The sequence below is a fragment of the Ipomoea nil genome, unplaced genomic scaffold (genome assembly GCF_001879475.1).
Source record: "Ipomoea nil cultivar Tokyo-kokei standard unplaced genomic scaffold, Asagao_1.1 scaffold3314, whole genome shotgun sequence".
Classification (NCBI taxonomy): domain Eukaryota; kingdom Viridiplantae; phylum Streptophyta; class Magnoliopsida; order Solanales; family Convolvulaceae; genus Ipomoea; species Ipomoea nil.
The window spans coordinates 3,105,546-3,128,399 of NW_017619742.1; the positions used below are offsets into that span (position 1 = coordinate 3,105,546).

General features: G+C 41.7%; 1 protein-coding gene across 1 annotated transcript; it reads left to right on the forward strand.

The window, feature by feature from the left end:
* Positions 1 to 20,653: 20,653 nt before the first annotated feature.
* LOC109169354 (GDP-Man:Man(3)GlcNAc(2)-PP-Dol alpha-1,2-mannosyltransferase-like) lies at positions 20,654 to 21,397 on the forward strand. The gene is made up of 3 exons (XM_019318235.1): positions 20,654 to 20,755; positions 20,871 to 20,939; positions 21,062 to 21,397. The coding sequence occupies exons 1-3, from the start codon at positions 20,654 to 20,656 to the stop codon at positions 21,287 to 21,289; spliced, it is 399 nt and encodes a 132-aa protein (XP_019173780.1). The 3' UTR covers positions 21,290 to 21,397.
* The last annotated feature ends 1,457 nt before the right edge of the window (positions 21,398 to 22,854 follow it).

Here is a 22,854-nt window from a genome sequence, read left to right on the forward strand (position 1 = left end):
AATATCATGCAACTTGTAACACCCCGTGTTACGGCCTTTAATCCCGAATTAATTATTTAATTAATCCCGTTAATAATAATTAAAAAGGATTTAATTTGGTTAGGATTCTGTTTAATTAATTAATATGGTCCACCATGGAGCGTGGACCCTTATCCCTAAACCAAACCCTTAGTCCTCTAAGGAATAGAATTAGTAAACCCATACCATTCAGACCCTAATTAGGACTCCTAAATATATATATAAGGACATAGGAGGCGCCTAGAAGTCACACCACAATAGATATCACCACACAAGAATTCCCAAGGGACTCCCCACCACCAAGCCTAGGGAAATCAAACGGATGGAAATCTTAGGGAAGAACCTTAATAGCCAAGGGAGGATTAATTAAGGCTAAGAGGTAACCCATGTCTCAACAAAACCTATTTTCCCTGCTATAATCTCCTTCTTTGGCTCCTTCTGTATGCTTGTGTCTTGATAAATCTTTTATAATAATTGTGATATGATCTTGATGATTGATGAGATGATTTTATGTGTGATCTTGATGATCTTGATGATGATAAGAGGATCTTGATGTTCGGGTGATGATTCTTGATAAATCTTGATGTTTCTTGATATTAGAGATAAACTATGACTTTGATGATTTGAATGGGATTAGAGCCCTAGGTTGAATTGGGAATTGTGTATTGTGATGTTCTTGATATATATTTGGGTGGGATTTCGCATGTTCGGGTGTTATTTATGTTTAGAAGTCATGTTAGGATGTGTTCAATATGATTCTTGGTTTTGATCCATTACTTGGCTACGTGGTGTCGTCGTTTGTGTTTAAAAGTGTCTAAGCATGGTTTCGGGTTCCACGGAGGATCCCGGGACGTTTATTTTGATAAAGAGTCAGTGGGGGGTAGGTGGGGGTAGGGGAACCCGCCACCTACCCGCTGCCCAAAGAGGACGCCGCCGGTAGCGGGCAGGCGACTGCCCGATGAGCACCTGCTGCCCGGAAGCTTGAAGCCGGCGAGTGGCCCTCCACCCATCGGCTACCCGCTGGTTTGTTGCCCACTTCGGGTCTTTGGCTTCCCCATTTGATGTTCCCCAATCCCCATGGTGTCCCAACGAACCCCGTTTGTCGTGCATGAGTCTAGTTTAATGTTTCGGGTGCCATTCGTAGGATATAAGAGTCTTAGGAATTGCATGCTAGTTGAATCGGTAACCCGTTGGCCTAGGTGGAAGATGCATGAATCCCTTAGGACTATTCTTAGTATGTGAATGATTACATGTAAGTTTATTTATACGGCTCCCCCTTCCCAATGTGCTACTACGTGCTACTATGTGTTATGTGATGCATGATACCCCAATTTGGTTGCGATCAAATATGGTGTTCCTGAGCTGCAGTTCAGAAGTTGGCTACGGTCAAATTGGTTACTTATGAGTTGCGGTTCATTCTCCTGGCTGCGTTCAGTGATTCACTTCTTGGGCTGCGGTCCACATGGGCCTCGTGTGCTATGGTCCACCGACTGGACGCGTCAGGCGGTGTGTAGGGCCACTAGCCCGAGGAAGGCCATAGCCCATCGAATGAGTGATCAGGCGGTGTGTAGGGCTACGGTCGGCTGCGATCCAACGAGTGTATGGGTCAGCAGTGTGTAGGGTCGTAGTCTCCGAAGATCATCGCCCACCGAATGAGTCCCTCAGGCGGTGTGTAAGGCTTGATCTACTACGACCCACCAACTGAGTTCGTCAAGCGGTGTGTAGGGTCGCAGTCCCCCTTAAAGAGGATCACAGTCCACCGATTGAGCGCATCAGCGGTATGTAGGGCTGTGGTCCGCCGTTGAGTTCGTCAACGGTCTATACGGTTGGTTGCGATCAACCCCTTCATGCTGCGGTATGAGGTAGGGTGCTGCGGGGCCGTGTTAGTACTATATGTACTAACCTTCATGTTCGGGGCATGCGATTGGTCCTGTGGCGCCACCAAAGTGTGCTTGTGTGACTTGAATGATGATCGAATGATGATGTGAATGATTTGAAAGTGAACTGTGACCTTAGATACATGTTCTTTATGATATCGCCCCTATATAACTGTTTATCATTGTTTAATGTGCTTATCCCTATCTGTCGAGTCTATTCCGGGTTTTTAAAGCTAGAGTCTCCTAAGTATATATCTTCATGCTTTAAAATGGTTTATATATATATATATATATATATATATATATATATATATATATATATATGTGTGTGTGTGTGTGTGTATATATATATATATGTATGTATACATACATATATATATATACATATATATATATATATGTATATATATATATATATATATATATATATATATATATATATATACATACATACATATATATATATATATATATATATACCTATATTGTATTTCAACGCGTCGGAGTGGGTTACCAGCATCACTCGCTGAACAGATATATTTGGCTTTCAGGCACAAACGATTAGCTTCCGGAGCGCGTTAGAAGAACTTGGATTAGATAGATAGTTTCTCCTTTCGGCCTGCGTGCCATGACATTGTATTGAGGATACTTAGTTAGTATTAGCATGTGCATCTGAGTTCTCCAGCTCAGATGTGGCATAGCACCCCGCACACTTATGTTTAGTAATGCTCTGTTTGGGATTTTATGAGGAATAACCTTTATTGATTAAGTTTTAAAAGTTTCAAAATTTCGGAGTGTTACACAACTAGATAACGATTTTCCCAAAATAGATATAGGCTTTTTAAAGAATACTTAGGCTTACTTCGAGCCACTTATGCACTTTGGTCTACGATATGCTAACATGCTCTTTCTATAAGAAATATCTCAAATTCCTTTTTATTATAAGTCAAGCAATATTATGCTACTTCATGCTCATCACTTTAATACATAGCAAACTTCTTAGCAAACACTTAGCAATTATTGATCATGCTCTTTAAACTCAAAATGGACAACATGTTTCAATACTTCACTTTACTGTGTAAAATGGTTCGTGCTCTATACAACCAAACATCTAATATTCTTGGCAAAATTCTCAAACACTCACAATGAATACTTAGGCATGCTAGTTAAGCAAACTTTGGCAAATAATGATCATACTTATATATTAATCTAACAATCAATAATTGTCATGCTTCTCAAACAAATAGCTAAGACCAAATACTTCACATTTTCATTCTCTGCAAATGTTCCCATACCACTTCTATAGCAAATAGCTAAGACCAAATAATTCACATTTTCATTCTCTGCAAATGTTCCCAGACCACTTCTATAACATGAAACATCACAAATTCTATTGTAAATTACTCATTTCTACTCCAAATTCAATGAAATCAAATTATACTCGTTTGTCGTAACGATTCTGAGTGTCCGAGCCTCAAGGGACCACGAGTCCCTTTAAGAAACGAAACATAGCTGAGCCACAAGGGCCAGACTACTACACTGCTATAGCCCGGCGGAGCTTGCGGCGGGGCTTGAGAAGCCCCGCCTCTTGGCTTCCGCCAAGCAGCGGCCTAGGGACACGACTCATGCCAAGAGTCGTGCCCTAGGGCCGTGCCTCCACGGGGCTGGCCAACGGTCCTTGCCTAGGACCGTTGGTTAGCTCCGTGACTTCATCTGGTGCACACTGTCTGTGCACCAGTGAGGTCCTTCTTCATCTGCAATGCAATTTCTAGCAATCCAACACATCCAAATCCTCAACAACACATCATAGATCAACAATAGATCACTTAATAACTCAACCGCATCAATAATCTAGGATTTCTACTCATTTCAACATCTATTTTTAACTTCACAGAGTCTATAAAAAGAGGTGGGAGTCCATGGGTTATACCTTTGTTGTTTCCTCCTCTTGTTGGGATTCCTCCTTCTTCCCAAGTCAACTCTAACCCCCTTCACCACCTATATTCCTCAAACAAACCATACAACAAGCCTTAAGAGCTAAACACTCAAAGATGGAAGCTTGAATTCAAGGAAGCTAGAAGGGAAATGGATGAATGGTGAAGATGCTTACTGTGATTTCTTTGGTTTCTCTTGCTGAGCTTTGAGATGGGGAAGACAAGGTTGGTAATCAAGAGGCGAAGGCTGAGAACATTTCATTTTATAGCGACACTAAACCCTAGGAGAATCAACAATGATTTGTGGAGGGCAAAGTGATCATTTGGCTTAGCTTCCAAAAATATCAGGCAAAGAAATGGAGTCCAGTGGTTCACCAAGCTTCATAGACCAAGGTCTAGAATCATAGTTTAAAATAGTTTTGGGTTTCAAAATGCATTTTTTCAAAAATACTTTCTAGACAACCACTTATTTTAGGTTCCTCAAATTTCTCCCGGTTTCACTCAGATTGACTTTTAGATCAAAATCTTGGTACGCGATGTACCCAAAAATTTAGGATTTTAGATTTAAAATAAGTCGCGGTGTTGAATTTATTGAAAAGTGGCTCAAAATAATTTATTCAAACACCAACTTGATTGCAAAAAATTTTATAGAGTGAAAAATGACTATTTTGGAATTTCTTAAAATCGAATTTATAAAATTAACTTTTGGGTTGTCACAGGACCCTCTTCCAGCAACATATGCTTTCCACTTCAACTCCTAATTTAAGCAGAAAATTAAACCAACAACAAAACACAGAGAAATCTTATTTACATATCCAGCTTTCGCATAAGACTCACTCAAGTTCTTTTAAATAAATCAAAACTCATAGAGAGCTGTTTGAACTTTCGCACATAGAGATCCAAAAGGCAGAACCAATGCTAGAAAACTATCCCAGTTAACAAAAGTGGCATACCAATAAAAAGATTTGAAAACTTGGCCAGTTTGCAACTTCAGAATTTCAGAAAAGGTATATACAAGAATATAAAAACACTATACCAAAAAGAAGAAATGATATTTATTCTAAATACTAATTACCAATTCTAAATACTATAATGACCAATACCAATCACCAACCAAGTCATAATACTTCAAAAAACATTTCCAAGTCTAAATGTTTACAAAGTTCAAATCATCAAAACCATACCTATTCTATATAGGTTGAGACACTATCTACCCATTCAGAACGCACCAAATCAATAACCTTTTTGTCGTACTCAATTTGTTGGAACTACATGTCAAAAGTTAGTAAATATATAAGTACTCAACATAATCAGAATATGATAAATTTTATAAAATTAATTGAAATAATTTAAAAATAATAATAAAAATCTTACTAGTGCTTGTACAGAATCTTTATCATCCATGTGTAGCATATTCTCAATTAAAGTTCTCATGTAAGCCATGCCATGCTACTATCTGGTTGACGAGGACTCTATAGATGTTAAATAATATTTGCATGTGCATTAATAATTTATCTAGATATATGAACGTACAAACACTTATATACACTTAATTACTTAGTTAAAAATCTTAAATTAACTTAACAATTTCCCAAACAGCTTTTCGTGGCCCTTTCTTTCCATTTCCAGTGGCGGCATAAAACATTTTCATAGCACTTAAATAATATTTGCATGTAGGAAATGATTATTCACATTTAGTAATTCACTATCTATAAGGATGCTCAATAACACAAACATAATAAGTACATGAGTCAATCATTTAAGAAGTATCTCTACTTTGTCATACTTGCTAATGATTTGCTACTTTTCTGTGTGGCAAACAAGAGCACTGTTGGGAAAATTAAAAGATGAAAGCTTTCATATCCACCTCACCCCTTTGACTTTGTCATTGATTAAGAAATGGGAAACCCATTTCATTACATGGTAGCGCACAATGCGCTCCTATGTAAGGAGTAGTGCCAAAGGCGCTAAAATGTGGACAAAACCCTGTGTCCATCATGTAGGTGGGATGGAGGGGCTGCTTACTATAAATAGCAGCTCCGAACGTCGTTTCAAAACACACCTTGAATTCGAGTCATTTAATATATTCTCTTTCTTCCTCCTTTCGTCTGAGCAATAGTGAGGTTCGCCTACGTGATTGCTAGTGCAAGCTATCCGTAGTAGGTCTGTGTAGCCTGTCGAAAGCGTGCCAGGGTCCTAACTGCACCGTTACCGGGCAAATAACGCTTTTAAGGTAGTGTTATTATAACACGACACAGATTTCCTTTCAACCATACACCAATAGTGTCCGTGCTTCTTAAAAGGCTTCCAGATCGCGCGTTGACATTGCAATTTTCTCCAACAGTTAAAAGCGTTAATTGTGCAACAGTCAACCTTTAGCATTTTGGCACCTTCTGTCATACCGGATCTATCAAAAATCACCGCGCTTGATGGGAAAAATTACAGCATGTGGGCTCAAAGAATGCTTATTCTTTTTGAACAATTAAAGTTGGTTTACGTGCTATATTCAGTTGCAGCTGAACCTACTCCAACAGTGTTCTCTCCGTTTGGTGCTACAAAATGTAATCATGAACCTGATTACACTCCGGGTGAAGAATCGAGAGAAAGCAGTCCTGAAATAGATTACATTCCGGGTCAAGAACCGGGTGTAACTCTGATTCAATTTAGAAATGACAATGCGGCAGCCAGAGGATACCTGCTGTCACAAATGAATGACGATTTGTTCGACATCTATGTCAAACAAGATTCGGCAAAAGTCATTTGGGAATCACTGTCAGAAAAGTACGGTGCCAATGGAATTGAAAATCAAAGTGTCAGAACCGTCTACAACGAAAGGAGTAGAAAAATCAAGAAGTTTAAAGGAAGGTGTTTTGCGTGCAGAAAGCAAGGACACCGAGCACACCAGTGCTACCATCACAAGGGCAAAACTAGCAAAAGTCAATCTGACAGAGCAAGATGAGTATTGAGTCTCTTTAAATAAATAGTTATTTTGAGTAACTATGTTTGCTCTAGTTCTAAGGATTCACATGAAGTATGGTTATCTTAGTACTGAATTCTAGTTGAGCTGTCTAGATTTTTGATTACTTTGTAGTACTTATTTCTTTAGTATCTTGAATACTAATGACATTGATTGAAATAATTCATGCATATATATTGCTCAAACTTTTTACTAAAATTATTTGTATAAAAAATAAGAGCATATATCATAGGCTTCACTTGTAATTTAGTGAGAACATGGAAAAGTCATCATTCTTGAACACTCTGTCTAGGAATATGGTTTTTAAGTAAACTTCGGTTTCACCACTCGACCTGGGAGTTTTTAAGAAGTAGGGTGTTGATCATGCAGGCTAGTTAGAGCGCCACTTGATCTTTACCTGAAATGAGGTTGACTTTCATATGTTGCTACTACAAACAAAGCCTTGCAATAGAAGTTGTTGAAGTACTGTAATAGTAATATTGATCTGCATCCTATGGATGCTTTATATGAGTTTTAAATTCCTCAAGGGAAGGAAAAATTGTGCTAGTGGCAACTCTGAAGTCTCATTGTTGAGAGATATTCCGAATAAATATGAACTCAAACATATTCCTTTTGTATGAGATTAATTTCTTATAAGAATATGATGTGAAATTTGTGATTATGTTGTTCAACTTGATGTAGCATGTGGACAACATTATTTCTATGGCTTACTAACAATGAGCATTTGTATACATATTATTTAAGCTCTTGGTTGAGTCATACTGAAATACCTATAATTCCTAGTTAAAGGGTAATTGTGATCAATTGAGATAACCAAGTTTGTTGAAATATATTCAACTGTTGAGCATGTATCAAGCAGAGTGCGAAGCTTCTATAATGCTCCACAAAGCAAATCGGCAAAACTCAGTCTACAAAGGAGCTAAAGTTGAGCACCAAAGATCATTCTGGGTAAGAGATCAAATACGCTTGAAAAAAATATTTGTAAGTGTTGCATTGTGGGGAGGGGGGGGGGGGGGGGTAATAAACTCCTTATATTTTCATCAAAAGTTTCTCTGTGGTATTGAGAATAATGGTGAAAGAGAATGTTTCATGTTAAACATGAAAATCTCAAGGGATTATTTACGAGTAAATGAAGTACTCGTCAAAGTGCATGTAAGTTTGGTCAAGAGAATCAACTTACTTGAGGGCTAATTATGAGGATTAGTCGTTGACTCATTGGAAGGACTTAAAGTCCAAGTGGTAATGAATTCGTGGTGGATCCCACTTCTGTGGTCAAACGAAGCAATGAAAATAGTTACAAAATAGTACACTAGTTGGTCATTCCGACAGTGTGTGTACTTGTGAGGTTGGGCTACAGCTCTTAATGAATTCATAACTCTTTGAGAAAGGGTGGTTTTGTTGAGACAAACCTAATGAATTCACCGCATAATGACATGAGTACAAAGTGCTCTTGGTGCCTTATATTCAATTGGGATGGTCTATGTTGAGATAGACCTAAAGAGATCCCTAACTTGAGTAGAAAAGGGCTACCATAGTCTATGTTGAGATAGATCTAAAGAGATCCCTAACTTGAGTAGAAAAGGGCTAACCGCCTCTTATGAAAAATAATGGGGTTATCCCAAGAAGCTGAGTGGCTAAGAAACCTGGTGACAACCGTGTAATTGTGGGGGTGTCCAACACCTTCACCACATTGTGATTCACAAACTGTTGTTTGCATTGCAAATAACAGCCTATGATAGAAAGAAAAGACTTACAACTGATTTATGTCTTTAACTACTCTATAAGCCTTTAATGGTAGTCTATACTAAGATAGACTTGATAGAGTTAACAATCTATATTGAGGGACTTGATAAGACATAAAATTTGTAATGCGGTAAGACTTGTCAGAGTTAAAAGTCTATTCTGTGATAGACTTTGACAGGGTAGAAGTCCATATTTGAGACAGACGTAACATTCTTTAATACTAAGGGTGTTCATGAGAAGTCAAAGAGTTTGACTTTTGTAGAACCTGCTTTTTGAGTTGGTGTGTGCATTCGAGTTCAAAATTTATCTAACCGGTGAGTTCAAGATTCACATCACTCCCGGGAAGAAAATTACTCAGTGTCACTACGTGTCAGTTCAAGTTCTCAAACACTGACATTAAGATCAACTCATTTGTATTGCTCAGACCTTACCCTTTCCTTTCCTCTTTAAATTTGTGGGGGATTGTTGGGAAAATTAAAAGATGAAAGCTTCCATATCCACCTCACCCCTTTGACTTTGTCATTGATTAAGAAATGTGAAACCCATTTCATTACATTGTAGCGCACAATGCGCTCCTATGTAAGGAGTAGCGCCAAAGGCGCTAAAATGTGGACAAAACCCTGTGTCCATCATGTGGGTGGGATGGAGGGGCTGCTTACTATAAATAGCAGCTCCGAACGTCGTTTCAAAACACACCTTGAATTCGAGTCATTTAATATATTCTCTTTCTTCCTCCTTTCGTCTGGGCAATAGTGAGGTTCGCTTACGTGATTGCTAGTGCAAGCTATCCGTAGTAGGTCTGTGTAGCCTGTCAAAAGCGTGCCAGGGTCCTAACTGCACCGTTACTGTAACACCCCAGATTTTTTTAAGACTTTTTCAAACTTATAATAAAGATAGAATCTTATTAAATCCCAAGATATAAATACAAGCGTACGGGGTGCTATGCCACACCTGGGCTAGGAACCCAAGTGCCCAGGCTAACTAACTAATATCCTCAGAACGTAAATACACAAACGTGGCACGCAGGCCAAAAGGAGACAATCTACTTCTATACTCCAGGTTCTAGCGCGCTCCAGTGACTTAATCTTCTGTGCCTGAAAGCCAAATATATCTGTTCAGCGAGAGATGCTGGTAACCCACTCCAACGCGTTGAAATACAATACATATAGAGATATATATAGATATACGAAAACCATTTTGAGCATGAAGATATATCCTACGAACTCTAGCTTGTAAAACCGGGAATGACTCGTCAGATAAGGCTAGACACAAGCAACAGTTATAACAAGCGTATGCAGTTCACAACAGATAAGGCAGATAAGGCAAAGCATAAATATTAATCACAACCCAACATAAACAATCCCCAACATAAATCCCATAGTCACAACCCCCAAGACACTCATAATCACAACTCATCCATATCTCAACACATAGCACACTTTGTTGGCGCCACAGGACCAATCGCATGCCCATACATGAGGGTCAGCGCATATAGCTCTGACACGGCCCCGCAGCACCCTGCCCCGTATCGCAACACGGAGGGGTCGATCGCAACCGACCGATGAACCGCAGCTCATCATAGTTTGATCGCAACCAAACAGTGGACCGCAGCCAGGAAATAGGACGAACCGCAGCTCGTATAGAAACGTTTGATCGCAACTAAACGGTGGACCGCAGCCCATGAGTATCAATCTGACCGCAGCCAGCTTCTGAACCGCAGCTCAGGAAAACCAATCCAATCGCAACCGAATTGGGGTAACGCACACACACAACACATAGCAAGCACAAGCAACCCACAATACACATTGGGAAGGGGGATAAAACGTATAAGAAAACCTGTGCGTGATCCATCACATACTAAGAATAGTCCTAAGGGGTTCATACTCCTTCCACCTAGGTCGACGGGGTACCAATTCAACTAGCATGCAATATAATAGACTCATAAACCTAAGAACGGTACCCGAATTATCAAACTAGACATAGGCACGATAAACGGAGTCCGTCGGGACACCACGGGGGTCGGGGAAACATCAAACGGGGAAGCCGGGGTCCCGGGTGGGACAAGTTTCCAGCGGGTAGCCGGTGGGTGGGGGGTCACCCGCCGGCTGCACGCCAGATTTCACTATTCCGGGCAGCGGGTCACCGGCGGGCAGCTGCCCGCCCGACGGCTGCCCGCTGCCGGAAACACTGTAACGGCCGTGGGTAGGTGGCGGGTCCCCTACCCCCCACTGACTCTTTTCATCACTTTTACGCCCCGGGAACCATCGTGGAACCCGAAACCATGCTTAGACACTTCACAACGCAATTAACGACATCACGTAGGCAATTAACATATCAAATACGAGAAACGAACGGCACATAACCTATCATGCTTTTCTAAACATAATCAACACCCAAACATGCGATTTCCCACCCGATAATCCAAGAATCATAGCACACGATACAACCTAGGGTTCTAATCGTTTTTATATCAACAAGAATACGATTCGCCTTCTAATTACAAGATTCGGTAAGAATAACACATAAGCATCAAGAATATCACACAATTATCAAGAACAACACATAATTATCAAGAATCCCAAATAATCATCAAGAACATCATAATTATCAAGAAACTCCCAATATCAAGATTATCAAGATCCCTCATGGGATCATCACATCAACATCAATATCCATCCTCAATCTCGCCAATCACAATAACATGGGGGTAAACCCTAAGGGGAATTCATAACTATAAAAATAGATTTTGTTGAGACATGGGTTACCTCTTAGCCTTAATTAATTCCTTGGCTATGAAGGATCTTTCTTTAAGCTTTCTTGATTTCTTGATTTCTCCTAGGGGAATTCTTGGAGCTCTTTGGGTGGTGAGATATTATTGTGGTGGGGATTCTAGATGCCTTCTAAGTTCCCTATTTATATGCTATGGGGTCTAATTCTCCTAGGATTAGGTATTGGGCTTTAGGGATGGGGGTCCATGGACCATGGTGGGCTTAATGCTAATTAATCATTGTGATTTATTTCTCTTCTTTTTGGGTAGATGGCTAATTAATTAATTGGTTTTAGGACTCGTAACACGGGGTGTTACACTCTCCCCCCCTTAACAGGAAGCTTCGTCCTCGAAGCTTGGCCCTTGGTGAAAGGTTTTCCCTTAGTTACCTAGTGTGAAAAGCTCGGGATACCGCTCCTTCATCGTGTCCTTAAGTTCCCATGTTGCTTCCTCGGTCCCGTGGTTGGTCCAGAGGACTTTTACCATTTCTATGGCTCGGTTCCGGGTGTTTCTCGTCTTGGTGTCCAGGATTCTTACGGGTTTCTCTTCGTATATCAGTGACTCGTCGAGGTCTACGACCTCGGGTTGGAGTATGTGGCTTGGGTCGTGTATGTATTTCTTTAGTTGAGACACGTGGAACACGTTGTGTACTCGTTCTAGTTCGATGGGCAAAGCGAGGCGGTAGGCCAAGTCCCCGATTCTTTCTATGATTTCGTAAGGGCCGATGAATCGGGGGCTGAGTTTCCCTTTCCTTCCGAACCTCATTACTCCTCGTGTGGGTGAGATCCTTAGCCAGACCTTGTCCCCGAGGTTGAATTCGGCTTGTTTCCTCTTTAGGTCGGCGTAAGACTTCTGGCGGTTTTGGGCGGCCTTCATCCTTTCCTGGATGTGTTTGACCTTGGCTATGGTGTCTTGTAGGTATTGGGGGCCCAGTGTTACCGGGTTGACCATTTCCTCCCAACACAAGGGGGTTCTACATTTCTGACCGTATAGTGCTTCGTAGGGTTCCATGCGAATGCTCGCGTGGTAGCTGTTGTTGTATGAGAACTCGATGAGGTCTAGGTGTTCTTCCCATGTCCCTCGGAAGTCTAGCGCGCAGGCTCTTAGCATGTCCTCGAGGGTCTGAATGGTTCTCTCGGTTTGGCCGTCTGTGGTGGGGTGAAAGGCTGTGCTTAGTTTTAGTTGCGTTCCCAACGCCGATTGTAGCGATTTCCAGAATTGCGAGAGGAACCTGGAATCTCTGTCGGACACAATGTTTCGTGGGACTCCGTGGTATTTCACTACCCGGTTTATGTAGGCTTGGGTTAGTTGCGTCATTGTCCATGTTTCCTTCATGGCAATGAATCGCGCTGTCTTGGTCAGTTGATCCACTATGACCCAGATTTTGTCCTTGCCGGTTTTCGTTGGGGGTAACCCTCCGACGAAGTCCATGGATATGGAATCCCATTTTCCTTGTGGTATTTCAAGGGGTTGTACGAGTCCCTTGGGCTTGCATCGTTCGGCCTTTACCCTTTGGCAATTCAGGCATTTGGCCACGAAATCTGCGATTTCCTTTTTCATGTTCGGCCACCAAAACGATTTCCTTACGTCTTGGTATAATTTGTCACCGCCTGGGTGAACTGAGTACGGGGAGTTGTGTCCTTCCTCCAAGATCCGTTGTTTCAAGTGGGGGTGCGTTGAGGATACACACCACCTCCCTTTGTAACGAAGGCTGCCGTCTGGGTGTGCTTCGAAGGGGCCTTCCTTCCCTTGAGTTAGGTCGTGGCGAATTTTATCTAGTTCCGGGTCCTGTTGTTGTCCCGATTTGATTTCCTCGAAGAGGGTGGGCATGGCTTGCGTGTTGAGTAGATAGGCATTGGGGCGGTTTTGTCCTTGCTCTATTATTTCCAAGTGTAGCCTTTGGAAGTCCCTGTACAGATGGTCCGGTAGGACCCATGTGGTGTTGAGGGAATGGTTCGTCTTTCGGCTTAGGGCATCCGCCACTACGTTGGCTTTTCCCTTGTGGTATTGGATGTCTAGGTCGTAGTCTTTTATGAGTTCTAGCCACCTTCGTTGTCTCATGTTTAGGTCTTTCTGGGTAAAGATGTACTTTAGGCTCTTATGGTCGGTGTAGATCTTGCATTGTACCCCATACAGGTAGTGCCTCCAGATTTTCAGTGCGAACACGATAGCGGCTAGCTCGAGGTCATGGGTGGGGTAATTCTCTTCGTGGGTTTTGAGTTGCCTGGATGCGTATGCTATTACCTTGCCCTTTTGCATCAGTACGCATCCCAACCCTTTCTTGGATGCATCGCTGTAGACTTCGAATCCTTCCGTCCCGGAGGGTATGGCCAGCACGGGTGCCGTGGTTAGCTTGTCCTTTAATTCTTGGAAGGCCGAGATGCAGTCGTTGTCCCAACGGAAGCGGGTTTCCTTTTTCATGAGCTTAATGAGGGGTTGGGCTATCTTGGTGAAGTCGGGTACGAACCTCCTGTAGTAGCCAGCCAGACCCAGGAAGCTTCGGACTTCCGAGAGTGAGTTCGGCGTGGTCCATTCTCTAACGGCGCGAACCTTAGCGGGGTCCACCCTAATCCCCTCTTTGGTTATCACGTGGCCCAAGAAGGCTACGCTGTCTTGCCAGAATTCGCACTTGGAGAATTTAGCGTAAAGTTGGTTTTCTCTGAGGGTTTGCAATGATGTGCGAAGGTGCTTTTCGTGTTCTTCTTCATTTCGGGAGTAGACTAGGATATCGTCAATGAACACAATGATGAAGTCATCCAGGTGGGGTCGGAATACTCGATTCATGAGGTCCATGAATATGGCGGGCGCGTTAGTGAGGCCGGAGGGCATTACGGTAAACTCGTAGTGGCCGTATCGTGTCCGGAAGGCCGTCTTCTAGATGTCCGGTTTGGCCACTTGGATTTGATGGTACCCGGATCTTAGGTCAATCTTTGAGAATACCCCTGCCCCTTTAAGTTGGTCGAATAGGTCGTCTATTCGGGGAAGGGGGTACCTATTCTTTATTGTAACTTGGTTGAGTTCTCGGTAGTCGATGCACATGCGCATGCTCCCATCCTTTTTCTTAACGAATAGTACCGGTGCACCCCATGGGGAGGTGCTGGGTCGGATGTACCCCTTGTCTAGTAGTTTTGGAGTTGCGTTTTTAGTTCCTTCATTTCCTTTGGTGCTAGTCTGTAGGGTGGTTTAGAGATCGGGGCGGCGCCCGGTATTAGGTCTATGGTGAACTCGACCTCTCTGGCCGGGGGTGCCCCGGGAATTTCGTCTGGGAAGACGTCGGCGAACTCGTTTACCACTGGGATGGCTCGTGGTTCGAGTACTTTGGCGTTGAGGTCTTCGACTGAGCCTAAGAAGGCCTCGTTTCCTTGGCCCAGGTACTTCTTAATTTTCATCATGTTCACCAACTTGATCTCCGGATCCCGGCGGTTACCGTGGTATGACACCCTCTTACCGTTTGGTCCTCGTAGGACCACTTTCTGCTCCCTGCACAGGATTTGTGCTTGGAATTTCCCTAACCAGTCCATGCCCAAGATTACTTGCATCCCATCCAGTTGGAACTGAATTAGGTTGCTGGAAAATTCCACTCCTTGAATGCTGATCACTACATGCTCGTACATGCGATCACATTTTATGATCTCGCCCGAGGCTACCTGAACTTGGAGCCGGACCTTGGCGCTGGTGTTAAGGCCGAGTTGGGCGGCGAACTCGGTTGCGATAAACGAGTTGGTAGCCCCCGAGTCAAATAGTACGGTGGCTGGGGTGGCGTGCACTAGGAAGGTTCCGGAGACTATGTTGCTATCTCCAATCCTGGCTTTGCTTAGGGTAAGGATCCTTCCCCGGGCATTCGGCGTGATGGCCTGGTCAAGTGGGGCGGTTTTGGGGGTCTTAGGTTCCTTGGTGGGAATTGGATGACTTCTTTCGGGCTTCCTTTTATACCCCAGTTGCGTCCCTTGGGGCGGGTTCGTTACCTGTTGTAGTTGACATGCCTTGGCATAGGCTTCCCCGAGGGTCTTCGGTTCTTGGGTGGCCAAGGCCCTCTGGTGTTCGGGGTTAAGGCCTGCTAGGAATTTCCTGACTTTGATCCCTTCGGTGGATACTAGTTCGGGGGTGAGGCGAGCCAGTCGGCAGAATTGTTGGTAGTATTCTGAGACCGGGGCTGTCCCTTGTCTTAGATTGAGAAATTCCTCGCATGTGGCGGCTTTCAGGTGGTTGGGGTAGAACTGTTCTCGTAACCGCGTTTTTAAGCCTTCCCAGTTGAATCCGGGGTCTTGTTCGTACATAGGTCCCTCGCGGGCCCACCAGTTGTCGGCCTCGTGTCTGAAGTAGAAGGAGGCTATCCCGACCTGGTGGCGTTCGGGGCATTGGGTTGCCCTGAATACCTTGTCGAATGTCTCAATCCATTCCTCGAAGGTTGTGGGGTCTTCGTCTCCCGAGAGGGTGGGTGGTTGGTGTGCCGAGACTTGGTGGTGGATTTCCAAGTTCTCGTTTGTTGGTAGAGGTTGGGGAATGACGGTACTTAGTGCCTGGACAATTTGGGTCAGGCATTGTAGAGTCTGAGTCAAGACTTCTTGGGAAGGGCGTCTCGGTGTTCCTGTCTGTTTCTTCTTGGGTGTCATCTTGGTGGTTAAAGGTTGATATTATTTTGTGTTTCACCTTGATGTAATAAGTGAGGAAGAGATTCTTAATATTAAAGAGGGATGAAGTGCGGGGGAGGGGGGGGGGGTGACGTGTAGGTTTCACAATCTCACTGCGCATCCTAAGATTCCTAAGGCCTATGTTCCTAAGTACCTAGAGTTCAAGCCTAATGTCCTAAAGTCCGGTCTTAAGAGTCTTTTCCTATGGTCAAACTTAGGCTCTGATACCAACTGTAACACCCCAGATTTTTTTAAGACTTTTTCAAACTTATAATAAAGATAGAATCTTATTAAATCCCAAGATATAAATACAAGCGTACGGGGTGCTATGCCACACCTGGGCTAGGAACCCAAGTGCACAGGCTAACTAACTAATATCCTCAGAACGTAAATACACAAACGTGGCACGCAGGCCAAAAGGAGACTATCTACTTCTATACTCCAGGTTCTAGCGCGCTCCAGTGACTTAATCTTCTGTGCCTGAAAGCCAAATATATCTGTTCAGCGAGAGATGCTGGTAACCCACAACAACGCGTTGAAATACAATACATATAGAGATATATATAGACATACGAAAACCATTTTGAGCATGAAGATATATCCTACGAACTCTAGCTTGTAAAACCGGGAATGACTCGTCAGATAAGGCTAGACACAAGCAACAGTTATAACAAGCGTATGCAGTTCACAACAGATAAGGCAGATAAGGCAAAGCATAAATAATAATCACAACCCAACATAAACAATCCCCAACATAAATCCCATAGTCACAACCCCCAAGACACTCATAATCACAACTCATCCATATCTCAACACATAGCACACTTTGTTGGCGCCACAGGACCAATCGCATGCCCATACATGAGGGTAAGCCCATATAGCTCTGACACGGCCCCGCAGCACCCTGCCCCGTATCGCAACACGGAGGGGTCGATCGCAACCGACCGATGAACCGCAGCTCATCATAGTTTGATCGCAACCGAACAGTGGACCGCAGCCCAAGAGAATGTCATCTGACCGCAGCCAGGAAATAGGACGAACCACAGCTCGTATAGAAACGTTTGATCGCAACCAAACGGTGGACCGCAGCCCATGAGTATCAATCTGACCGCAGCATCCTTCTGAACCACAGCTCAGGATAACCAATCCGATCGCAACCGAATTGGGGTAACACACACACATAACACATAGCAAGCACAAGCAACCCACAATACACATTGGGAAGGGGGATAAAACGTATAACAAAACCTGTGCGTGATCCATCACATACTAAGAATAGTCCTAAGGGGTTCATACTCCTTCCACCTAGGTCGACGGGGTACCAATTCAACTAGCATGCAATATAATAGACTCATAAACCTACGAACGGTACCCGAATTATCAAACTAGACATATGCACGATAAACGGAGTCCGTCGGGACACCACGGGGGTCGGGGAAACATCAAACGGGGAAGCCGGGGTCCCGGGTGGGACAAGTTTCCAGCGGGTAGCCGGTGGGTGGGGGGTCACCCGCCGGCTGCCTGCCGGATTTCACTATTCCGGGCAGCGGGTCGCCGGCGGGCAGCTGCCCGCCCGCCGACTGCCCGCTGCCGGAAACACTGTTACGGCCGTGGGTAGGTGGCGGGTCCCCTACCCCCCACTGACTCTTTTCATCACTTTTATGCCCCGGGAACCATCGTGGAACCCGAAACCATGCTTAGACACTTCACAACGCAATTAACGGATCAAATACGTGAAACGGACGGCACATGACCTATCATGCTTTTCTAAACATAATCAACACCAAAACATGCGATTTCCCACCCGATAATCCAAGAATCATAGCACACGATACAACCTAGGGTTCTAATCGTTTTTATATCAACAAGAATACGATTCGCCTTCTAATTACAAGATTCGGTAAGAATAACACATAAGCATCAAAAATATCAAACAATTATCAAGAACAACACATAATTATCAAGAATCCCAAATAATCATCAAGAACATCGTAATTATCAAGAAACTCCCAATATCAAGATTATCAAGATCACTCATGGGATCATCTCATCAACATCAATATCCATCCTCAATCTCGCCAATCACAATAACATAGGGGTAGACCCTAAGGGGAATTCATAACTATAAAAATAGATTTTGTTGAGACATGGGTTACCTCTTAGCCTTAATTAATTCCTTGGCTATGAAGGATCTTTCTTTAAGCTTTCTTGATTTCTTGATTTCTCCTAGGGGAATTCTTGGAGCTCTTTGGGTGGTGAGAGATTATTGTGGTGGGGATTCTAGCACTGTTGGAAATTTTTGTTTTTCTGACCACTTTTCCGACCACCCACAAAAATGGTCGGAAAATATGACATTTTTTAAATTTTTCGTCCAAGAGTTAGACTTGATGGAAAAAGGTCGAAATCCGGCCACTTTTACTATGGTTGCTGGAATTTCCGACCATCTTTAGTAGACTGGTCGGAAATACCCATATCCAAGAAAATAAATTTCTACTAGAATTTTTTAAAATTGATTTTTCATTTCGACCACCTACGGTGGTCGGAAATCCTCATTATTATTATTTTTTTGAGATTATATTTAAAACTAAAGTTAGAGCGTGAGACTCTCAACCCTCATTCGCTGCTCAGCGCATCCCTCTCCCTCCGCACCTCAAACGCCATGGACTATCTGTCTCTCACCTAGACTATAGCTTCATATCCATCTTATTTCCTCAAATTTAGCAGATTATAGCTTCATTTTGCGAGCTCAAGAGTCTCCTTGTACTCAGATCTTCACTCCATGTTCACCGAAACACAAACACTTCGTTTTAGGGCACAACTTCAGACTGCTTATTACCTCGACCGTCTAGATTCCATTCATGAATGATAGGTTTCTCTCCTATACGAAGCTGAAAACCTAAGTAACGTGAAAATCAATACCATATTAAGACCGATCGGCAAAAATACAGAACCCTAGAATAGATTTTCTGCAAGATGACGTCGACGGAGTAAAAGCAGATAAGTTTCCAGAACTCTTATAATTTTGTTTATATCTTCAGCATACTTTATTGTTGTAAATTCTTCACAGCATACTTTATTGTTGTATGGGAAAAGGTTTGTTGGTCCTGTTACACCAACAATTTTATCTCTAAGGAAGGAGTTGTTCCCAATTCCTTATCATGAAATTAACTGGAACCAGGCACGAAACCAATGTGCAAAGGTTGGTGAGGCTTGTACTTAATCTCTATAAAGCGTTGAGAATTCATTCAAGTTTACCTGACTATTTCTAAATTCTAATTTTGGGGTACTCTAGTGGCTACCAACCTTGATTGTACACTATTGGTTCTTGTCACATAGTTCCTTAAGAGTCTATAATATCCTGTTGTAAATAGAGATTTATTCACTCTGCTTATCAACAGAGCTCTTCCTTGTGTTCAGTGGACATATGTTACAATTTGATTGATGGCAAAATTGCTAGGTTTACAATCTGTCATGCGCTTGTTTCTTTTACAATATCATCATAGTTATCCTTATTGTTAAAATATGTTGCTTCTCTTTGTAGAATTACTAATGGAGCCTCTCAAGTACTGAACAGTTTTCAAAACAAAGCCTTTACATGTGAATACAAGTACGTTTCATGGAACTTAAAAGTTTCTTTACATATTTCTGGTTTGTATATCATCCTTGTTCTTTCATCCTTTTTATGTAATTAGAACATAACCACACATTTGTAGACAAGCCATCCATTTGGAGGTGCATGAACCCAAACCGTTTGTTAAGAATGTAAGAAACTAGTGGGTTTTGCAGCTTTTGTTATTCTTGCTAGAAGTTCAAACTTCATGGGCTTTTAGTTGAAGAGTTTAGTTTCATGATTAACACATGTTGGAATATCAAGAGACACCTTAGCTACCTCTCAGCCTATGAATAAATGAGGCTATTGCAATATTTCTATCAAGTTGTTATTATTTGGTAATAATGTAACTCTACTATTATTTTACTTGCTTAACATATGTAGCTTCCTAGTGGTGGGTGGTGGATCTTTGTCCCCAAGGCCATCCAATTCATTATTTCTTAATGCAGTTTAATGAAGAAATGAGTTGTATGTCTATAAAAAATGAGAGCAATTTTTTTTTTTCAAATACAAACTTAATATTCAACCATTTTATATGTTTTATTACTAAAACTTGTAATGTTAGAATATATAATCAGGGATTTGGACATTTATATTTTTACAGATATGATGGCCAGTGAGCCCAGATTCACAAATTAGCTGATGGCTCTGTGCGCGTTTTCTCAAGGAATGGGGATGAAACAACAAGAAGATTCCCTGATGTAGTTGATATAATTAAAGAATCATGCAATCTTATTGGACAAACTTTCATACTTAGATGCTGAGGTATTACTTTTGCACTTAGTTGCACGGGGAATGTCACAGTAATAGCCACAACTGTATTGTTATTAAGAAACTTCTGCTGTTTACTTGAGTGATGATACCCTATTTTGTGCTCACAGGTGGTTGCAATAAATAGGAAAAATGATTCAAAACTCAATGTCATTCCAAGAATTATTTTCCCGAGAAAGAGGGAGTAAAGATTCCTTGATCACATTAGATATAGTAAAGGTCTACCATCCCCATACATTTTCTTAGTTTACACAGAACTAAACATTATAGAACTATATTTCATTACCATACATTAGATATTAAGCAATCAATAGAGAATTAAGCAATGGTGAATTCCTCATGGACACAATCTCATATTGAAAAGCTCTGGGGAATATCATCTCGTACTAGGAGGGTGTATCCTCCTTGTGATACTTCTAGGCTTCAGGTTTACATGTTTGTCTTTTTACTTTGCGGTTCAGGGTCTTTTGTCATTGATAGTTATAACCCTTATGTCACTCTTGATATCGTCTTGGCTTGTTGATTGTTAATTTGTCATGCAGGTGCTCCCTCTTGAAATGCCAATGGATCCTCCTAAAATTATATCAGTAGCTCAATTTCGTCTAGAAAAGGTGGGGATCCTTATATAAATAAATCCTTACGAAATGAGGGTATCCATTTTTTTTGCTAAAATTACATTTTGAGGAGCAAAAGACAAGTTAGAGTCATGTTGAATTGGTTTGCTATGAACCAGGCTCATCCACTCCAACTGGAGGCTTTAGCTGTTGCCATCAAAAAGTTAGAACCAGGCCTACCAAGGCCCAACCTCCAACTTGTGGGTAGTTGCAGAAATGAAGCAGATGAGAGAAGACTTCAAAATTTGAAGGACTTGGCTAAAAAATTAAACGTGGAAAATGATGTGGAGTTCCACAAGAATGTGATGTACAGGTTTGGAGCATCACACTGTATATTATGTTACTGATGCTATCTAATACGATTCTAAAATCTAATATTTGCTTCTTGAGGCAAAAGCTTTGCCTCATAAACAGGACTTATTTTACTCTCAAAGCGTTTTTAACTTCATTTTAAAGTATTGTGTTGCAAAGTTTGATTTAGCTCACCAGTAATAGGGAAGGATAAAATTATATATATATATATATATATATATATATATATATATATATATATATTCATTTCATTACAGAGGGATCCTCTGTAGTGAAATGAATTTTTTTTATTGACTGCGTCCCGTTTTCCGACCACCAAAGTGGACGAAATTTCCGACCACCAGGGGTCAGAAATTTGGATCGCGGGCTATTCTCTTGGCCATTTTTTTCGACGGCCTTTGAAAAGTGGTCATTATTTCCGACCACTCTCTCTGGAGGTCGGACATAGCGAGAGGGATTTTTCCGAATACCCAAATTGGTCGGAACAGGCGTTTCCGACCTAATTAAGGCCATTTCCGACCATTTTTCGGTGGTCGGAAAATGGCAAATTTCCAGCAGTGTAGATGCCTTCTAAGTTCCCTATTTATATGTTATGGGGTCTAATTCTCCTAGGATTAGGTATTGGGCTTTAGGGATGGGGGTCCATGGACCATGGTGGGCTTAATGCTAATTAATCATTGTGATTTATTTCTCTTCTTTTTGGGTAGATGACTAATTAATTAATTGGTTTTAGGACTCGTAACACGGGGTGTTACAGTTACCGGGCAAATAACGCTTTTAAGGTAGTGTTATTATAACACGGCACATATTTCCTTTCAACCATACACCAATAGTGTCCGTGCTTCTTAAAAGGCTTCCAGATCGCGCGTTGACGTTGCAATTTTCTCCAACAAGCACCTGCTTCCAGCTTGCACAGTTTCTAAGAGACACCAGCCATGTTTTGAGGTAAGTAATCAACCTTTGCAATCATTAGTTGCTTAAGAAGTATGATCTGTAAGAGCAAAGAAAATGTCCAATGCACATAAATTTATATTTTAATTCCTTGAGATGAGGGAGTAATTGTTGAAAACCAATTAATTAAATCCAATTCAATTCATCAAGTTTCCAGTTCACTGTATGTACAAAAAAAATTGAATGTAGTGAATAATTTGTTGAAAAGTGCATTAAATAGAAGGTGGTAAGACAATAATTTCTTATATAAAAATATTACAGGACGGTGGCTAAAACAAAAAACTCGTAAAAATGTACCATCCAAACTTCACAACTATGAAGTGATAAATAACTGGAGTTAGAGCATGAATAGTGTTTCAAAAATAAAATAAAAAGTAGAACAGTAATTTATGAATGAGGAAAAAATGTCAAAAAGTTATTTCTAATTCGACTAGATGGGAGTAATCATCCCTTCCATTCCAAAATGGAATAAGTTTGTTGTTCTACAAAAGACTTATCGAAGAATCATCATCCCCACACAATTAGGCACACCAAACATCAAGATGGAATGAGGCATCACAATGCAATAAGTTTGTGGTTCCACCAAATACCAGTTGCCTTTGTAGACATGCAATCAATCAACATAGTGGCAGTAAATAACAGAAAGAAT